General features: G+C 46.4%; 1 gene segment (V, D, J or C); it reads left to right on the top strand.

The window, feature by feature from the left end:
• LOC131421166 (immunoglobulin heavy constant gamma 4-like) overlaps positions 1-22,183 on the top strand; it is a 39,809-nt gene that overhangs the window by 4,577 nt on the left and 13,049 nt on the right. The window contains 2 exon segments of the C gene segment in view: positions 77-397; positions 2,008-2,138. Coding sequence covers positions 77-397; positions 2,008-2,138 — 452 coding nt within the window.

Genomic DNA, 22,183 nt, shown 5'->3' with positions numbered 1-22,183 from the left:
AGGACGGATGGGTGCAGGGAGGGTCCCGAGGGGCCACCGAGGGAGTGACCATCTGTACTGACCCCTGTCCCCACAGGGCAGGCCCGGGAGCCACAGGTGTACGTCCTGCCCCCACACCAGGACGAACTGTCCAAGAACAGGGTCAGCGTGACCTGCCTGGTCAAAGACTTCTACCCACCTGACATTGTCGTCGAGTGGCAGAGCAATGGGAGGCCAGAGCTGGCAGAGAAGTACAGCACCACCCCGCCCCAGCAGGACAGCAACGGGTCCTACTTCCTGTACAGCAAGCTCTCAGTGGAGACGAATAGGTGGAATCAGGGAGTGAGGTTCGCGTGTGAGGTGATGCATGAGGCTCTCCACAATCACTACACTCAGATATCCATCACCAAGTCTCTGGGTAAATGAGCCACATGCCCGGCACCCCAGCTAGCTCTTGGTCCCTCCCTACAGGCTCTCAGGATCCCATGAGGACACTGAGCCCCTACCCCTGTGTACACACCTCCCGGGCCCCCTGGCATGAAATAAAGCACCCAGCATGGCCCTGGGACCCTGCAACGCTGTCATGGTTCTTTCCAAAGCAGAGCGCTGGTGTGCTGCGGGCAGCAGAGCAGCCGAGCTCTGAGACCACAGTTGTCACCTTTAGGGGAGAGAGACGGTCCCACTCAGGCAGGACCCAGAGCTCTGGGCTGTGCAGGCCACCCAGGATGGCTGGAGGGGCTGCCCGAGGAGGAGAGGGGAGTTCACCAGGATCAGCAGCTCCTCTGGGTCCCCCTCCAGCAGCAGCTGCTCGGGGCTGGAGTGTGGCCAGGGAACAGGAGAAGCCCCTCCGGAGTCCCTCAGGGAAATGTGTGCACAGGTTGTCCATCATCTGTAGGGGCCCAAGCTGTGGGACAGTGGTCCGTCCTTGTACCTTGGGGTTCCCTGTCCACTGGGTCACTTGAGAGCTCTGCCTGGTGGCTCTGGTCCATGAGGGACACTTCCCCGACCCGTGGTGTGGGGACAAGCCCTCCTTTTGCCCTCGGGCACTCCGAGATCAGCACACCACCCTCCCTCAGGCAAAGTGGCTCTGCCCTGCCTTCTCCTGTCTGGGGCCAGGCCTGTCCACTCATGGAGACTCACACACCCAGGCCCCAAAGGGGCAGAGGCAGGTGGCCCTGAGATCCTAGGGAAGGGATTGTCCCTGACGTCCACATCAACACCGAGCCCAGACCCACTGAAAACAAGCCCCACTCACCAAGCAGTGCCAGCCCACACACACACACACACACACGTGTGCACACACATGCACACACACAGGCCTTACACACTGTGGCTAACACAAGGGCGGCCTGCACATGCCCAACAGAGCAGGGAGCCCAGTCTCCTGAACCCTCACCGTGGACACCAAAGGGTCCCCACAGTCTCCAACATCCCGGGGGCGGCTCAGGCCTCATCCTCACACTGACCACACTGACCAGCTCTGACAATTGGCCCTCCTCTTCCCCGGGGCACATACGCTCCCACCCTGACACACAGAAATCCCCCCACACCCAGCTTGTGCCCAGCACTCGACCACTCATGCTGTGGGGACACACCCCAACCATGTCTCGGCCCTTTCCTGGGGCAGGGTCCCCACTGTGGACAGGTTCTGCTGACCCTCCGCCTACTGGGCCTGGTCCCCGGGAGAGACGAGGTGGGGCCTGAGCCTCTGTACAGCAGGGGTCAGGGCAACTTCTCCCCAGAGGGCCCCAGTGCAATGCAGAGCAGAGGAGAGCGCTGTCCCCCACTGGCCAGGCTGAGAGTTGGGTCAGGGGTGTCATTCGTGTCCTGGGATCACAGCTGGAGGAACGGGGGAGCTGAGGCCAGTGCCCAGAGACTGACCTGAGGGCCCTGCTGGCCCAGCCCAGCCGGGGCCTCCTGCCTGCCCCACCCACCATGTCCCAGAAGGAATCATCCCCCGAAGCCCCGCCAACCCTGTGCCAGGCCCCCTCAGGCAGGCACAGCACTGACCACCCCCTCCCTGTCCAGAGGTGGTCCTGGACGAGAGCTGTGCTGAGACCCAGGACGGGGAGCTGGACGGGCTGTGGACCACCATCTCCATCTTCATCACACTCTTCCTGCTCAGCGTGTGCTACAGCGCCACCGTCACCCTCTTCAAGGTGGGCCAGGCCACCCCACGTGGTGCCCTCATTGTCACCATGATATCCCCACACTGTCTTTACCATGTCCCCTCACTGTCCCTACCATGTTTCCGCACTGTCCCCTTGTCTCTTCACTGACCCCTCCTGTCCCCACACTATCCCCTCGCTGTCCCCTTGCTGTCCCCTCACTGTCCTCATACTGTACCCACACTGTCCCATTGCTGCCCTCTATCTCCACACTGTCCCATCACCATCCCCAGTGTCCCCTCACTGTCCACTGTCTCATTACTATCCCACCACTGTCTCCTCACTGTCCCTTCGCTATCCCTTCAATGTCCACTCACTGTCCCATTGCTGTGCCCACACTGTCTCCTTACTGTCCCCTCAGTGTCCACTTGCTGTCACCTCAGTGTCCCATCATTATCAAATGACTGTCCCCTCACTGTCCCCTTGCAGTCCCCTCGCTGTCCCCTCTTGTACCCTTACTATCCCTTCTCTGTCCCCTTATGGTCCAACTCTGTCCCATCTTCTCTCTCTTCTCAGTGTCATTTCTGTGCCCTCACTGTCCCCAGCATGTCCCCAAGTCATCCCCACCTGGACCCCCACTGTCCGGCAGCCCAGGGTGCAGGGAGGGCAGACCTGGAGAGAGGCTGGTGTTGAGGTCCAGGCCATGCTCACCCCCTCGCCTGCCCACTGCAGGTGAAGTGGATCTTCTCGGTGGTGGAGCTGAAGCGGACCATCGTCCCCGACTACAGGAACATGATCGGGCAGGGGGCCTAGGGCCACTCCTCCCGGACGGTCATCCCAGACTGCCCCAGACCCCAGACAGGATTCAAGTCATTCAGTTGATAATGCTCAGCCTGCCACCGGACCTGCTCTGCTGCCCTCTGACCTCACCACCCCCTGCGGCCTGCACCTCACTCTCTGGCCTCACAGTCATCACAGGCTGCATATGCCCCCTGACTCCATTTGCAGAACCGAGTGGACGGCAGTTGTAACCCTGAGCTGAGCTTATGGACGCCCACTGGCCCCTCCAGAGCAGCCACCAAGAAATGCCGGGGCCAAGTGGATGCTGAGGCATCAGGGCAGAGCGTCCCTCATGAGGACTCTCCCCAGGGTCCACGTGTGCGGTCACTCTGGAGGATGTGGAAGTCTGATGTGCCCGTGTCCATCTGGACAGGGACGGGCCTTCATGCAAACTGCGTCCATGCCGGGGTCGAGGACACAGGGTTCCTCAGCGGAGAGACATGGTTTTAGATCCTTGAGTGGGAACATCTGCAGGCAAGTCCCGAAGGACACAGGGCCATCGTACACCAACAGGGAAGCTTCTAGACATGCCCCTAATGGTCACTCAGTCACCGCCTCCCAAGGAGAGCACTCAGAGGAGGGCCTGGGCCATGGCCGCTGCAGGAGCCCGGGTGGGTGGGGACGACACCACCAGGGGAGGGGTGAGTGTCCAGTCAGACAGGCCTCCTGAAGAGGGGCCTGGTGACCAGGTCCCTGAGCAACGAGAAGTGGCCTTGGTGGACAGAGGTGAAGGAGTGCCAGGAGAGCAGCGCCAAGGCACAGCCACCCCGACCTGATGCCAGCAGGGCCTGTGTCACGTCCACAGGAACTCCGGTTGCTCCATGGCCCAGGGGTGAGAGAGGAGACCCCTCAATAGAGAGCCTGTGGCCTTGGGGAGCCAACCAGGTGGACCAACCTCCAACCTCTGGTCTCACTGGCCCCAGAACAGATTCCCCCCTCACGTCTCTGAGCGAATGGCAAGTCGGCATCTCTAGATGGGAAAGACATGGATGCTCACAGGAAAGAGAGGCAGACCTCCACACTGACTACTGTGGGACAATGCACAGAGAGATTGCTCAAAGAAGTACAGATTGTAGTTGGGGTAGCTTTTTCCTTCCTTTTAAATTTCTGAGGCCCATTGATTTTCTTTATTCTTACTTTGTTTAAAACAACAATAAAACATCCTTAAATATTCTACACCTCACAGTGTTGACACCTCGTGAAATCCACACCCTGGCCAAGTCGCGCATCAGGGGCTCCCTCCACACCCTCACAGCCCCAGAACCTTCCAACTCTCCCTCCCCTCCTGCCCTCAGCTCTCCTCCAGTACCTGGGGTTCCGAGGGGAAGGAAGACAGCACGGAATTGGGGCAATGAAGAAAGGGGAGAGGGCTGACAGGGCCTGGTGGGGAGCAGGGCCAGCCTGGATGCCAGGGGCAGGAGGAGCTTCCAGCACTGGCCGTGGCCAGAAGCAAGACCCCCATGCTAGGTGTGTATGAGTCAGCACGGCTGCTGCAACAACCAGCCTGGGTGGCCTGAACACCAGACATTTGTTCTCTCACACGTCTGGAGGCTGCATGTCCCAGAGCAGGTGTCAGCAGAGTGGGCTTCTGCTGAGGCCTCTCTCCTGGCTGTGTAGACAGCCTCTTCTCCCCGTGTCCTTGCCCCAGCCTCCCTCTGCGAGCATCTGTTCCCTGACCCCTCTTCTTATAGGACAGCAGTCACACTGGATTAGGGCCCAGCCTACTGACCCCATTTTAACTTATTACCTCTTGAAAGATCCCGTCTCCAATAAGGCCATATTCAGAAGTCCTGGGGGTCAGGGATTCAATTTTGAATTTGGGGGACATGATTCAGCCCAAAACTGAGGAGTTAGTCGCAGGAACACACACACGCAGTACCCTATCCCCACGCACTCAGGTATCAATTACCTTGGTCCCTCACACTGCCTCCCTTCCCGAGTCTTTGCCTATGCTGTTCCCTTCTCCTAGTGTTCCCTCCCTCTACACACCCAGCAAATCCTACACAGCCTTCTCTTAGCCTTGAGTGCCACACCTCCTCCTCTGTCAGTCTTCCCTAATGCACCCAGCAGAATGCACCCACCCTCCCCCGGTCTGTGTCTGTGCCGGCCTCTCACAGTCAGTATCTGCCTGCATCCGTCTCCCCAGACGTGAAGTACATGATCCTGCAAACAGTGACATAAGGACACTGTGATAAGTGCTGTGAGGGGAAAGTGTGGGGCTGTGAGGCCACACAACAGAAGGGGCTGAGGGAAGCTGTCCCGGGGGAACGCCCTGAACGAGAGCCCTGGAGGAACCGGGTGGCCGGCCTCCCTCGGGTACGCTAGTCAACATCTGGTCTTTTGCCCCCGCCTAGGTCACAGAACTTCCTTGGCCCAGGATAAGTGGGGCCATGGGGAGAAGACATTTGTGACATGTTAGAGGACAGGTTTTAACGTGGTGATCACGACTCTCATATACACAGATAATGAACACGTTTCAAAGACTTTATGTAACTCATCAATTAAGGGGTTAGAACCAATGCAAAGTAGAATTCAAAGTCACTCATATATAGTGGAACCAAGAAAGCTAAAAAGAGTTTATCAACAGATGCACTTTCTAATGCACCCGGCTTTCTCCACAGGAGGCAGGGAAGAATCAACCATCCTTCTGGAGAAGAGAAATTCCCATTGCCTTCGATTCTGTACAAGTTACAGAGGTCTAAAAGAGCTCAAAGACAATGGAGAGTGTGGAGCCTCCGCTGAATCGGGAAACACGGAGGTGGGTGCTAGATAGTGCCGTGCTTCCCACTCAAGACAGAAGAAGTCATCTTTGGTCCATTTCAAAGTCTTTCACAAAATTTCCTACAAACATACAACTGACAACTTGTCCAGAATATACAGAGAACTCCTGAAAATCAGTTACAAAAATCACATAATTCAGTACACAAACAGGCAAGAGAATTGACAGACGCCTCACAAGAGATATCCAAAGAGCCATTAAACCTAGGAAAAGGATGCTGAACCACGTGAGAGAATGTGAAATCGAGGACAAAGGAGTTCAAGTTTCCCTGGATTAGGATGAACCTGTGCTTGTACCCACAAGGTTAACATGGGAAACAAAGTAACCAAAGTTTCTGAGCTTGCCTTCAGAACAGCAGGAGGAGGACGGCTGATAAAGGAGGAGGAACTTGCTGACAGCCCTCTGCCTGACTAAGCAGCTCACAGTCGCATTGAGAAGCTAAAATGACCGATTGTAAGCTTCACACGTCATAAGAAATATGAAAGATGGTCACCCAGTGAAAAGGACACTTAGAACTGCACCCCCGAGGCCACATGCTCCCCTCCCAGTCTTATTCTCACAATGCCATTTGGGAAAACGCTTAGAACTGCATGTAGGCAGATTATTGTGTAACCAGGAGAAAGAATAACTTGTTAGCAGAAAATCTGTGTCCTCTACCCAAACCGTTCCCTCTGTCCCAGATGAAGAAGTACCTGAGGTTTTCTCAGAGTCCTCAGGAGCGTGGCATGCAGCAGGTCCACTGTGGAGAGGCATCAACATTCTGCTGTCACCCATTACCTGACATTTCTGACCCCGCCCAAACCCGTTTCCCTTACATGAGTCATTTCCAAAACAGTTCCCTTTAAGACGGGTTTTCTCAGGACAGTAGTCCACCATCCTCCCATGTGCCAGCTTATCGCTTATCAAAGCCCTTTCTCTACTACCACCTGCTTGGCCATTTATCTTGCTGAGAGCAGATCAAGCCCGTGCTCGGTATCAAAGGCAGTTCTGATTCCCAGAGTGGGGGAGCAGCTTATACCAGACGAATCCTTGCAGACAGCATCATAAACTCCAGAAACCCGCTCAAAACAACAATGCTTTGAAGGCACTGGAGAATGACCAAAGCAAGCAGAGACTCGAGAAGATCAGCCCTCGAAAGGTCTGTCTGCAGGTGCCCCCCAGGCGAAGCCACAGCTGCAAGTGGAACACAGCAGACATAACACCATCCTGGCCAGGGGGCTCAGGTCCTGAGATTCAGGGCTGCATTTCAAGAGCAGCTGGAAATGAAGGGGAGGTGTCCATAAGAGGAGGGACACCAAAGGGGAACCCCAAAATCTGCATGGAATCTCTACTCAATTCTGGGCTGATGCCTCAATTGTGCATGTATAGGGGAAACTCCAAAAGGCCCAGCAAAAAACATCAGCTGGGAAGTTGAAAGACCTGCAGAGATTTCAGCTCAAGCCAACCACACGGCAGATGGACGTGCAGTCGAGCTAGATGCCTCTGACGTGAAAATCAATACTTTTCCAGGAAGAGTGCCTAACATGGAAGCAGGGAAACATCCTCCCTCCTACAAGAGCAAGCCCTCCCCTGGCCGAGAAGGGGGAGAGGAACGAGCAGGCGTGAGACCTGCAAGGAGAGGCCAGGTCCAGGCCCCTTGAGAGGAGCGTTCCATCTGCTGAGGGGGCGGAAAGCCCCGGGCGGCCCTCGGCCCCCCCAAAGAGACAGCCCGGTGGTGTCTCAGTCTCGATGCCGCCTCACTCTGGACTCCTGCAGGCTGGCCACTTGGCCAGTCCTCCTGACAAGCAGACTACCCCCAGCCAGGGAGCCAGGAGCTCAGAGCCTGCCCGATGGCGGGGTCCTGGGGCAGGTGCAGGACGTCGGTACAGCCAGGGGACCTGGGCACCCGCAGCGTCAGGGACGAGTCCCGAAGACCCACCTGGACAGAGGCTGAGGGCCAGGCTTGCTGGAGTTGAATGTAGAGAAATCATCTGAGCAGACCACAGTGGGCCTCCCCTTCTGGAATACAACCCAGTCCAGCTATGGGGGTGGACACCAGGGACAGGTCACCCCTTACCCAAGTTCCAGCAGTGTTTCCAGAAAGTTCTCTCACTGTGGGCATGGTAGAGTTAGATGCAGACAACTCCTTTGTTGCTTCCAGGAGGACTTGAGGGTGAAGTGTGACAGGACCCCCAGGCTACTGTTCACCCCCACACCTCCAGGGATGACTCTGGTCTACATGGAAGGTACTGGAAGGCCTGGGCCAAGGCTCTCGCAGGGAAGCCCCCATGGGACACATGCCCGAGACAATTGTGCAGGTTGGAGAACAGAGGATTCCCTTCACCTGTGTCGACCACACCCGCTCAGCCCAAAAGGCCGAACCCACAGAGGCTGTTCTGAGATCCAAGGACGGCGGTCGAGGCCAAGAAACTGGGTCAGGACACAGCACGTTGCTTTGCACCTGTTGAGGGAAAGAGAGCATGTGGCTCAGTAGGGGGACGTGCATGCCTAGCACACCCGGGGACACAGCAGAAAGCTGCAAAGATCTCAGTTGCACAAGAGGGGTCTTAATGTTTGTACATATTTATTAGCACAAGACAAGTCTGTGTTTCCGTTCTTACTCAAAATACCCTCAACTCCCTCTCAGCCAGGACAGGGTCCAGTTTCTGGGTGCTGATGAGGACGGTGGCCACAGCCAAGGTTGTCCCACTGACCCCAGCCTGGGTGTGGCACCTGGGGGTCACTTTAAAAGTATGGACCCGCTGCCCACCCCATGTCCCGACGCAAGCACACAGTGTCTGTAGGGGTCTCTCCAGGAGGGGCTGGGACCTGCTGGAGATTTAAGCTGCCAGCTGATCATCACGGATTCACATGCAGAAGATGCTGGCTTAGGGATTGTGGTGAGATACTGAACACACAAACGGACAGCGGCCAGACCACACACAAACACAAAGCCCTGACTGCAACCTGCAGCCACAGCCCAGGACGCCGACCCCTCACTGTGGGGACAGCCGTGGCAGCGGCCTGCTCTCTGAGCTCAGACCTGCAGGGAGTCCGACCTCTATCTCCAGAGACATCCCAGGGAGTGAACAACCACCCGTATGGTCGCCCCAAACCTCCAGGCCTGGATCAGTAACTGACAGCTTCCCTAATGTTTATCCCCACTTCCAGCTTAGGACTGACGGGAGAAAGCCAAATGTGCTTCTCAAGCAATCACAGGGCACCCCGCTTTCCAAAACCCCCATCAGGTGCCCCCGAGTCCCTTCTTTTCCGGTAAAGAAGCTTTCTACACATAGAAAACATTTTACCATTTCAATATATTATGTGATATGTATTACATGTACACGTTATAGACATGTATACAGGTATATTATATGCACATAGTAACAGTGAACACATGTACATGTAACAACACTACAAAGGCTCCCACGCTCCCTCCTGCCCCGACTCCCTGGGTGCAGCAGCTCCGAATACTCAGCCTTTGATTTTCCCGTTTGCGTGGTCTTCATTCCCACAGTGTTTACGGAGACGTGAGGACTTGTGACAAGAGTTCACGATCTTGGTCAGAAATAGTCACACATATGTATTGGGACCTGGACACAATAGGGACAACGGGGAAGCTGGCGAGCGTCCAGTGTAAGGCAGAGCGGGGCATGGGTGGGGAGGTGTGTCCTCTGCGGAAAGGAGCAGAGAAGGGGTGGCCAAGGGCCCCCAGTACCCCCCAGAGCAGCGAGGTGAGCAGGGAGCGCCCTCCCAGCTACTGCAGCACCAGCCCTGGGGAGGCGGACGTTGACGAGGCCCTGCCCACGTGTCCTTGTTCTCATGGACCTGTCACACAGCTGAGCCTGCACGCACCCCACACAGGCACCCCGATACACGCCACAAAGAGAATTGGGGCGTTTCCTTGAGATTTCGAGAGAGTGGCCTGCCAGGGGTCCTTGGCGAGGTGCAGGCAGGTTTGAGCAGCCTCCTGCAGCAGCTAACATCATGTGATACCCGGGACCCCAACCTGGGTGACTGGGGAAGCCAGCGATGGTTCCTCCTGACCACGCTGCCACAGCTCCCCTCACAATTTTACATGGTTTGGTCTCCTGGGTGGCATCAGTCCCGCCTGAAATGCCTGCAGGGGTTTTGTTTCCTAGATCCAACCAGGACTTGCACAGCAATAAGTGAAAAGTACTTCCGGCAAGCAGACCTCAAAGGTGGAACTGCATCCCTTACCCGCCCTGCTGGCTTTGGGGCAGCAGCGATCGTCTCACAACAGGAATGAGAGGCAGGTGATCTGAGGTCCACGGCAGCCATCTGGCTCTTAAGTGGTCTCTGCAGCTGCCTGGGGTGAGGTGTTGAAGGGAGGCAAGGCTGGGGGCCAGACACTGTCAAGACAGGTAAGGTGAGGCTGGGAATGAGCATTGCCAGGTTGTGGGTCAGGCTGGCCTCTTCCTGCTGCCCTGGAGGGCCTGCAGCAATCGATGAGCTTCGCCAATGACATCCCAGTTCAGGACAAGGCCATGGAAAGGGCTTCTATGACCGGCTTCAAAGCATATTTTTGCTCTTCTAACAATAGGGCAAATGTTTCTGAAAGCCACACCCAGAGTCCAATAGGATGGTTTGCAAAATTTCAGCATGAGGTATATTCCCAGCTTAACTGACTTTCTCATGTAAAATGGTTTGTCTGAAAGAATGGGACCTTCAGAGCCAGATGGGGACATTTGCATGGATTCTGACGAAGCCCAGTGCCTTGAAATTCCAAGTCACATGGTCACATCCTCTCCAGCCACAGCGCCCCGTCCCCACAGGAATCTGGGGACAGTTTGTCCTGGTGCCTAAGAATCCTGTCTTGATCCCAAGAGTGACTGAACTCCCTCGACACCAGCCCCACCACCATAACCCCTGCAGACAGCATGGGGACCAGGAGGGGTACCAAGCACCCCAGGTCAATGCACAATGTGATGACTTGTCTTGCCAGATCCTGGGCATAGATGGGGGAGTGGGCTCTATGGACCTAACACCTACTAGCCAGGACACTGTCAGGGGTTTTGCCAAACTCATCAACATTGGTGATGATGAAGAAATGAAAAACATAAGAAAATTTAATATATTGAGGTATGTGAGGAAACCATTTGGTTTAAAACCAATTCAGCCTGATCAAGTTTTTCCTGAAAGGCCTGACGTGGCCTGTGGAGCATGCATTGTACGTCTGCCCCCGTAAACATTTACAGTGACGCAAAGCTGAGAATTATGCCACTAAATATAGGGATGTATTCCTCACCCCCATATCAGCATCTCTTAATAGAGAGACATTTCTTCCCAGAAACTAAGGATTCATTACTCACTTACAGGGTTCGTCTCATGACAACTGGCCTAATTTGCTAATGAAGAATCCTGTGACGGTAGTAAAAGGGACATTCTCGTCATAGGTGATGCATGTCTCTTGTTCCAGGATCGTACATAGCCATACTGCACCCCGCTTCTTCGGAATGCTTCCGCCCTTGGTGAAAGTCATTCTCCCAGGCTATGTAGTCCTCAGATAGGCTTATATAATTAATTCACCCCATTTGACTTATTGATTGATTATTGATTGTTTGTGCCTGTAGTTCTTGGCATAGTTGGCAGAATTTCAGAAAAACCGAGTCAACACCAGCTGGAATCTACATTGAATCCCCCACCCTGGCTTCACTGCATTCCTCAGTGACGCTTGTGATTTTGCCTGAAATCTGGACCACCTTATTTTAAGTCAATGCTCCAGAGTTTTATATGATCTGTTTCAAGCCTTAAGACTAGGTGTCTTAAAGTTGGCGCTGGTCCATTTTCTAGGTAAGAGAAACCTAGCAAGAATGTCCTAGGAAACAGGAATCTAGAGGGAATGTCTTAAGCAAGAGGAAACTGGAGGGAATGTCCCAGGCCAGGAGACCCAGAGGGGAGATTCGGAGTGAATGGGGCAAGCTGACTTTTTTAATTTGGCTTTAAATTGGAAAGAATTGTGTCTATAAAGCCTTAGCAAACTGTTTGACACAGAAATGTGAGTCTGAACTTGTACAGCTCTGAAGAGAAGGGACATTAGCTCCTTCCAGCTGAAAGGCGTTCTCAGGTGACTGAGAACCTGGTGGAAGTGTCAGAGCATAAATCCTCATGACGTGTAGTGGTCCCACAGGAAACTCCACTGTGACCATTCACATTGATTAATTAAAGGCTCGTCTGGGGACCTGCACATAAGGTTAGCTTGTTCAACGCTCTGAGCGCCCACAACAGTTTGAGACTGCCGGAAGAAGAAACCAAGACACATAGGAGAGTGTTCACACCTTTTTAGGGAGGGACACTCCCAAACAACTCATTTCTGACCCACTACATTGTCCCCAGGTTGCTCAGACTTTACAGTAAAATGGAACTAAAATTAAAATGGAGTGGCACATCCTAGAGTCGACCAATTCCCAAACAGGCAGCCTCGCCTTGGAACTCTGATGGCTTCATGCTAACACTTGTAGGAGCTTAAAAAAATGGGGACAAGTGTAAATGGCTGGAAAGATAACCAGGATAATAAAAGTACAGTGGTCACTTTGGAGCTCCTCTGAGTTTCCAAAACATATCTTTTGCACACTAAGTTTAAGTGTCATGGAACAGAGAAATCTTCAATCTCTAAAGAGTCAATTGTGCCACCATCAGCACAATTGCACAAAAAGTAAAGTTTCATCATTATAAATATTTACAAAAAACAAGAAACCTTACTAAGCTTCTTGTGTCCTGAGGGCTTGGCTTGATAATCATCAAGTTGGGGACCCCAAATTGTGGTAAGACAAAAATGCAGTTGCACCCCATTTTGTGGCCAGAGATGGTCAGACATAAATGTGGGTTGCACTCCATTTGCTGCTTAGGGTCCCACCAAACTGTCACCAGCCTCAGGAGAATTACATTGGGTATTAGAAGGTACGTTCCAATCACATAAGATAATTTTTTAATGACACTTGAAAGCAAAGATTTAAAAATTCCAAAATAACCTTCTTTAAAGTTTTGTTGCAAAAACTAATGAAAAATTAAGTTATAAAGGGTACCCAAATAAAAAGTCTATTAGGTCATGGCTTTACAGACACCCCATAACCTACCTTTGAAGGAGGGCCCAATATGAGCCTCCCCTAGAGTTACCAAGACACTGAGGATTTCCTGGGAATCTGCTACGTTAATGATTAATGGAGTTGTTCCATACCCCAAGTATAGTTACTGTTAGTCCAAGTTGAAATCTGATAAGATAGGTGAACAGATTTAGTGACTTATCTTCAGAAATTTGGCCAAACTAGAAACTCATATTCAGAGCCTGATAGGAATTGTTTTATATAGGTCTTCTTTCTTATGTTAAAACAAAACTAAGCACCCAGAGGGAATGAACCAAATACGGATGATGTGCTTGGACAGGTAGATCACTCTATAATGTCACGTAAGTTACAACCCATATTCTGAGGAATTAAGAGCAACTGTCCTGAACTTACTTATTTTTGCAAAACTGGAAATGCAGGTCTAGAGGCAGTTCAGATTCCATCCACTTCCTTTATCTCAAAAAGCTCGTAAACTTCACCAGGAACTGTTATCTAGTCCATCACCGATGCCTAAGACTGAAGGGGAAAAAAAGGAAGAAGAAGAGAAAAATGGCTATGGAAGCACTCTTGCCTAACATCTAGCATCTTAAATATCTTCTCCACAAATATTAGTAGAAAAATCTTCAAACAAAATTTGGATTCATTACTCTTTCATAACTGGTGAACTTTGTCTTACTGTACACAACTCATAGCAGTAATTTTAAAACAAGACCTGTGGAGTCTCTGTGTATGTGTCTATGTATATCTGATATATGTGTGATAGTTTTACCTCCAGATGATATAACTTCTAAAAGAGTTCTATTTAATTAGCTTAAAGTAAGTGCTTATATACATGTAATGGAAACTAACTGAAATGCTTTTCAAGTTAATGTGATATAAACAATCTTTGGTAAAGGAAGGCTTATTTAACTTTGTTGTTTCAATTGAAGTAAACGTGTTTCCAGAGTTATCAACATTAGATATGATACAGACATGTTTACCCTGTTACAAAATTTATGAGCAGAAATAATAGCTTAGAATAATGGCTGACTTTGCCTAATGTCTCGTGAAATTTTGGAGGGAATCTAAATATAAATATTGGGAACAACTAACCTAAATAGATACGGAAAAGATAAGAGTTTTGAAGTGAACTTTCTAACAGTAATTATGTGTTATGGTATATGTACCCAAAATAACTTCAAAACCTTCCAGTATATTGAAACTTTAGAGTTTTGTTAAACTAAATGATAAAATTTATTGATTATCTAGGTCATTATCACATAAGATAAAATGTTAAAATTAATTACTAAACAAATTTATCTACTTTTGCATTCTTACTACAGAGAAACTAGGAAAGTATTTGGGTTTATTCATAAACGTTTCTGCCACACTGAGAAGTTTTCTATGAGAAAGCACATGTTTCTAGACAGTTCTTGTAAGTCTCCCGATATACAGAATGCCAATATAAAAAATTAAGGAAAGGAAGATGTAAGTGTCAGTAAAGAAGGTATAAGGAATGGAGACATTCTTGTTTCTTTTGTTAAAAAAGATAAATTTGTCCTAAAGTACTAGGAAGGAGGAGAGAAGGCATGGGACAAATTCTGAATGTAAAAACAAAGTTATAGAAAGTTTGTGGAAAAGGAACTCTGAGGAAAGAGTTTTGTGCATGGTCAACTTGGCTAAGATTAAAATGAATTTAATTAAGTGAATAAGTTTTAATACCAAAAGTAAGCTGGTGTAAAAATTAGAATTTGGTTCCCTTTAACATACAAGGATAATTTTAGTCTGCTCTTGATAAAGAGATTATGAACAGTTTTTCTTTACACTTGAGTAGTCTACCAGAAGGTAAAGATATTATGTCTTTTCAATATAAGTTTCCTGTATTGTTTCTATCAGGTCTTTAATCACAGGAGCTAAGGATTTTCTTACAGGTATTTAATTTTCTGTATTTGCCTGAAAATCCTTAATTGTCATCATGGTTAGATGGATAACCAAGCATTGTTTCATAGTGAACTATGATCCTATTTGACAACAGTTTTAAAACCATTTGATATTTTTGACAAGCTTTCCCAAAATTAAAATCCTAAATAAAGACTTTCTTTTGACCTGAAAATAACTTCAAGAATTTCTAGTGGGCCCCAGAGACTTCTCAAAGACCTTGTTTCTCTTCCTATAAAGAGGGAGATACTAAACTAACTAAGCTTGTTCGGTATGTTAACTTACATGGGAAGTATTCTCAAATAAGTGATGCTAAGACTCCTTTATGAATATCCTTGAATGCATATATGTTATTTATATAGTTGTTTTAGAAATTATATGAAATTTTAGAAAAATATTTCTACTATGTCCTGGTATAATGCTATCATCTTATTATTCTAGTCATTATCTTAACCCTGCTGCCTTGCTTCCAGTATGACAGGAGGAAAACAACTGCAACTACATTTTGTTATCTCATTTGGTTTACAGATGAGTCTTACTTAGAGGATGAGCAGGGACATTACCAGGCTGGATATCCTGTCCAGCCTCAAGAATGCCCACTAATTTCTATTAACTCTGCTAACTCAGTAAAAGATTTCCTTTGACAGCTCTAAGAAATCACCATGGAGAGAAACAAATATGGCAATAAAAAGAGGGAAATTTTGACACCACCATGCAGATGTGGTTCAAGCCCAATAAAAAACCAATAGTGCCTATTGGAGCACTGCTCCAGCATATATATCAGCTAGCCATTGGGCACTTGAAAATATGATTTCATGGGGAAAACATACTTTGGGAAACTTTCTCCCATAGTGGCTCACAAAGCCTATGCTTGTTGTGCTATATGCACAAAGAATAATCCAGGGAAACAGTTTCATGGGTCACAAATCCTCTTTCCTCTTCTTAAGGGTAGGTATGGCTATTGGACTTTGTTCATATGCCACCATCTCAAGGATATAAATATCTTAGTAATGGTCTGTGTGTTCTTACCTTGGGTTGAGGATTTTCCTTGCAGATGAGGAATGGCTTTAGCAGTAGGTAAATTATTACTGGCAAGGATAAATCATTTTTGAGGAATTTCTGCCAAGTTACACTGTGATCCAGGAACTCATGTCACAGGATCAAACAAATAATTAAATCTATTTTGACTTTTGGTCAAATAATGCAACATTCTAATTAATAGCACAATCAAAACTCAATGGGCAAAGCTTTCAAGAGGATTTAAGCTCTCCTGGCTCTCCGCTAGTGCTCCTAAATCTTAGATTGATGTGTTTTGGTAAACACTGGCTGTCTCCTTTTGAAACAATAACAGGATGACCTATCCAATTAGATGAGGGAATATATGAACCAACTTTCTCAAGGGAGATATCTTGCATTATTGTCAAAGCCTCATTCAGACACTTAAAAGAAATGGAAGGTTTGTAATTAATTCCTTTCACAGTGGGAGATGAACCTCAAGGAGACAAAGACCTTAAGGATTGTGGGCTACAAAATGGAGTTTTTCTCTATTAGAAAAGACACCAGATGAAAGATATTTTGCAACCCAGTTGGAAAGGAACATGGCAGGTACTCTTAACCAATTCATGTACTGTAAAATTAAAAGGCATAGACTCATGGATTAACATTTCTCATTTTTAAATATGGGCTTTTTCACCTGAGTGAGTTTCAGCTCCTGCTTCAGCCACTTACTTCAACAGATCGAGAAAAATACCTCCACAACAAGCTGTCCCAAGACTCCAGACCAAGACTGTATTCCCAACCTTATAGCTCTCCTTATTTAAACCCTTGCAACTGTTACCTACCCCTATACTTTACTTTCTTTCCCTTGAACTCTATAAGATCAATTACAACATAATGACAAAAGCTTTTATTTGACCACAAGAATGACATTTAAGGTTTTTCTGATACCATGTTTGTTTTTTCAATCCACATCTGAATGGGCCTCTGATGGCCGTTTATTTTTACAATAGACATATTTCTTTGCTACACACAAAAATCAGTCCAGTTGTTGGATGCGTGGCCATCTTCCCCTTTCTAGTACATCTGGGTTACCTTGGTGGGTTTCTCTTTGCCAAGGCATGGATTAGAATGCCTTAAAGCAATTTGTTATGAGGGAAAGATGTAGTTCCAGTGTTCCCACTTTGTCCGACATTACTAATTATGATCCCTGAAACATGTCCAATTGCCTGTAGTAAAAATGGCATAGGCACGGCTACTCTTTTGCCAGTACTCAGACCATCCAAAGTCCCAATAACTTGAAAATAAACAAAAGAAACCAGATATTACAGTGAGAATTGTAGATTTGACACACCGATGGGACAGGTATCCCCCAAGTCACATCAGAATACTATCATACTTAAAGAAAGTGATTGGTTTGGAAAAGACTGGTCTCCAAGACCAGGCACTCATTGGGTGGCTCCTAATGGAACTCAGGGTTATAAAGAACAAACTTCTTGTCTTGGCTGCTGCCAAGATGGCTAGGACACTGCACCTTGGGCTTTGCTTAGAAAAAGGGAAAGATTCACACTGAGCTAACATCTGTTGTCTATCGTCCTCTCCTTAAGGCAGGATGGACTCACTCAGTATTTCACTGGTATGACCAACTACTGGCTATATTTGGTGCTTCCTTGGGGCTAGAAGAAATCATATCACATAGAGTCTCTGAATAAATTTGCTCAACAAGCCCTTAATGACAGTCAGGCAGGAATAGCATTATGAAATACTGAAATGTCTTTAGTGACAAAGGCTGTCCTTCAAAGTAGAAGGGCCTTAGATATTCCATCTGCATCCCAAGGTGGTACATGTTCCATCATTCAAACTGAATGCTGTGTTTTGATACCTGATGAATCCTCCAATGTGTCATCTCTGCTGAAGCACATGAAAAAGTAGGTGAATGCTTTAAACAATCCTACACCCAGTCTTGATTTCTTTGGTTGGCTCCTTTGATGTATTGGTCGCCTTTTGAGATCTGGATTGCAATTCCTGTTTCTGTTACTCCTTGAAATTCTTGTATTAATCTTGATATCAAACTGATCACTGTTTCCTTTACTCAGAGTTGTAAGACTGGCATGCAGGCTACAGTAATGATTGTTCAGAGACCTCAGGTGGTCGATCGATCTTGCAACCTAGATGAATTTCCTGCTCTGATAAAGACTATGACTGAAAAATCATTTTTAAACTCACAATTTCAGGTATTGAATTATCATGATTGTTAAAGTATCTGTTCTGTAAAGAATCATGTAAAAGCACACGTACAATGTTTGTGTGACGAGCTAAAATTATTGAAAAATTACATAATGTATGAAATGCTTCCCCTGTCAATACATACCTCTACGCTCATCCACCACATCTGAATATTTCCCCCCAAGATGGATGACTGGGATAATCAATGAGACACAAACCTAGCACCGAGGGACATGATGTAGCCAGTGTAGGCAGCAACCATCCTGGCACCGAGGGACAATATTTTGATCATTAATGCTTTCTGTCAAAAGATTATCCATCAAAAGGGGGAAGATACACGAATAAATGGAAAGAAATAAGAAAAGTTAATATATGAACGTATACAAAGAAGCCATTTGGTTTAAAACTAATTCAATGTGACCTTGATTTTCTAGAAACGTCTAACGTGGCCTGTTGAGCAGGCATTGTACATCTGCTGTAAGCAGTACAGTGTCCCAAAGGTGAGAATAGTGCCCTTAATGATATACCGTCATATCAGTCTTTCTTTATAAATAAACATTTCTTCCCAGAAACTGAGGATTCGTTACTGACCTACTGTGCTCATCGGGTGACCACTGACCTCCTGTGTTAGCAAAGAATCTTGTGACTGTCATAAAATAGATATTCCTTTCTTTGTTTTTTTTTAATGGTAACGTTGGTTTATGACATTATATAAATTTCAAGTGTACATCATTATACTTCTATTTCTGCATAGATTACGTAATGTTCACCACCTAAAGACTAATTACAATCCATCACCACACACACGTTCCTAGTCATCCCTTTTGCCCTCCTCCCTCCCCACTTCCCCTCTGGTAACCACCAATCCAATCTCTGTCTCTATGTGTTTCTTTGTTGTTTTTATCTTCTACTTATGATTGAGATCACACAGTGTTTGAGTGTCTCCCTCTGACTTGTTTTGCTTAACATAATACCCTCAAGGTTCATCCTAGTTGTCACAAATGACTGGATTTCATCATTACTTATGGTTGAGTAATAGTCCATTGTGTATATATACCACATCTTCTTTATCCATTCCTCCTTTCATGGGCACTTAGGTTGCTTCCAAGTCTTGGCTATTGTGAATAATGCTGCAATGAACACCGGGGTGCAGTTATCTTTATGCATTGGTGTTTTCATGTTCTTTTGATAAATACCCAGCAGTGGGATAGCTGGATTATATGGTACTTCTATTTTTAATTTTTTGAGGGATCTCCATACTGTTTTCCACAGTGGCTGCACCAGTTTGCACTCCCACCAGCAGTGTATGAGAGTTCCCTTCTCCCCACATCCTCTCCAACACTTGCTGTTTCCTGTCTTGTTAATCATAGCCATTCTGACGGGCGTGAGGTGATATCTCATTGTAGTTTGGACTTGCATTTCCCTGGTAATTAGCGATGTTGAACATCTTTTCACATGCCTGTTGGCCATCTGTATATCTTCTTTGGAGAAATGTCTGTTCAGGTCTTTTGCCCATTTATTAGTTGGGTTGTTAGTTTTTTTTGGTCTTGAGATGTAGAGTTCTTTAGACATTTTGGAGATTAACCACTTCTCAGATATATGGTTTGCAAATATCTTCTCCCAATTGTTAGGTTGTCTTCTTGTTTTGTTGATGGTTTCCTTTGCTGTGCAGAAGCTTTTTAGTTTGATGTAGTCCCATTTGTTTGTTTTTTCTATTGTTTCCATTACTGGGTCAGACAACGCACTTGAAAATATGTTGCTAAGACCGATGTTCAAGAGCATACTGCCCATGTTTTCTTCCAGAAATTTCATGGTTTCAGGTCTTACATTCAAGCCTTTAATCCATTTTGAGTTAATTTTTGTGTATGGTGTAAGATAATGGTCTACTTTCATTTTTTTGCGTGTTGCTGTCCAGTTTTCCTGATACCATTTATTGAAGAGACTTTCCTTTCTCCATTGTATGTTCTTGGCTCCCTTGGCAAAAACTAGCTGTCCATAGATATGCGAGTTTCTTTCTGTCCTTTGATTCTGTTCCATTGATCTGTTTGTCTGTTTTTGTGCCAGTACCATGCTGTTTTTTATTACTATGGCTTTCTACTATATTTTGAAATCAGAGTGTGATACCTCCAGTTGTGTTCTTTTTTCTCAGGATTGCTTTCGCTATTTAGGGTGTTTTGTTCTTCCATATAAATTTTAGGATTCTTTGTCCCTATTGCTGTGAATAATGTTGTTGGAACTTTGATAGGGATTGCAATGGGTCTCTAGATTGCTTTAGGAAGTATGGACATTTTAACTGTGTTAATTCTTCCAATCCAAGAGCATGGAATATCTTTCCTTTTCTTTGGGTCTTCAATCTCTTTCAACACTCTTTTATAGTTTTCAGTGTACAGATCTTTCACCTCTTTGGTTAACTTTACTCCTAGGTATGTTATTCTTTTGGTTGCAGTTGAAAATGGGATTGTATTCTTAATTTCTCTTTCTGCTACTTCATTGTTAGTATACAGAAATGCAACTGATTTTTGCATGTTGATTTTGTATCCTGCAACATTACCCTGTTAATTTATTATTTGTAAAATTTTTTGGATGGATTCTTTAGTGACAGTTTCACTTCTTCCTTTCCAATTTTGATCCCTTTTATTTCTTTTTCTTGCGTGATTGCTCTGGTTAGGACTTTCAAACTATGTTAATTAGGAGTGGTGAAAGTGGGCATTCTTGTCTGTTTCCTGTTTTTAGATGGAGAGCTTTCAGTTTTTCACCATTGAGGATGATATTAGCTGTGTGTTTGCCATAGATGGCCTTTATTATGTTGAGGTACTTTCCTTCTATATCCACTTTATTCAGAGTTTTTAAAATAAATCGATGCTGTATCTTGTCAAATGATTTCTCTGCATCTATTGAGATGATCATGTGATTTTTAGTCTTCATTGTGTTAATGTGGTGTATCACGTTGATTGATTTGCAGATGTGGAACCATCCCTGCATCCCTGGAATAAATCCCACTTGATCCTACTGTGTGATCCTTTTAATGTATTGTTGTATTCGATTAGCTAGTATTTTGTGGAGGATTTTTGCATTGATGTTCATCAGTGATATTGGCCTGGAACTTTCTTTTTTTGTGTTGTCCTTGTCTCCTTTTGATATCATGGTAATGTTGGCTTCACTGAATGAGTGAGGAAGCTTCCCCTCCTCTTCAATTTTTTGGAAGAGTTTGAGAGAGATAGGTATTAAGTCTTCTTTGAATGTTTGGTAGCATTCACCAAGGAAGCTGTCTGCTCCTGGACTTTTATTTTTTGTGAGGTTTTTGATTACTGTTTCGATCTCCTTACTGGTGATTGGTCTATTCAAATCCTCTATGTCCTCTTGATTTGGTTTTGGAAGGTTGTATTATGCTAAGAATTTATCCATTTATTCTAGGTTATCCCATTTGTTGGCGTATAGCTTTTCGTAGTATTCTCTTGTAGTCTTTTGTCTTTCTGAGGTGTCCATTGTAATTTCTCTTCTTTCATTTCTGATTTTACTTCTTTGAGCCTTCTCTCTTTTTTTCACAGTGAGTCTAGCTAAAGGTGTGCCAATTTTGTTTATCTTTTCAAAGAACAATCTCTTGGTTTCACTGAATTTTTCTTTTTTTTTTTTCAGTCTCTATTTCATTTATTTTTGCTCTGATTTTTATTATTTCTCTCGTTTACTGATTTCGGTTTTCTTTGTTCTTCTTTTTCCAGTTCGCTTCGGTGTACAGTTAGATTGTTTCCTTGAGATTTTTCTGGTTTGTTGAGATAGGCTTGCATTGTTATAATCTCCCCTCTTAGAACCATTTTTGCTGTATCTGTTAAATTCTGGCATGTCACAATTTCATTTTCATTTGTCTCCAGGAATTTTTTGATTTCTCCTTCGAGTTCTTCATTGACACAATCGCTGTTCAGTAGCTTTTTGTTAATCTCCACATATTTGTGGCTTTTCTGATTTTCTTCCTATAGTTGATTTCTAGTTCCATACCATTGTGGTCAGAAAACGGTAGTATTTTGGTAGTATAGGTAGCTTGGTAGTACTTGAATCTTCTTAAATTTATGGACACTTGTTTTGTGGCCTAATATGTGATCAATTCTGGAGAGTATTTCATGTGTATTTGAAAAGAATGTATATTTTTCGGTTTTTGGATGGAATGTTCTGTATAAATCTACTAAGTGTGTCTGGTCTATTGTGTCATTTAAGGCTGGTGTTTCCTTATTGATCTTCTGTTTGGATGATCTATCCATAGGTGTAAGTGGAGTCTTCAT

Source organism: Diceros bicornis, chromosome 24, assembly GCF_020826845.1.
Source record: "Diceros bicornis minor isolate mBicDic1 chromosome 24, mDicBic1.mat.cur, whole genome shotgun sequence".
NCBI lineage: Eukaryota > Metazoa > Chordata > Mammalia > Perissodactyla > Rhinocerotidae > Diceros > Diceros bicornis.
The sequence above is the reverse complement of the archived record's forward strand: the minus strand, read 5'-3'. Positions and strand labels throughout refer to the sequence as shown.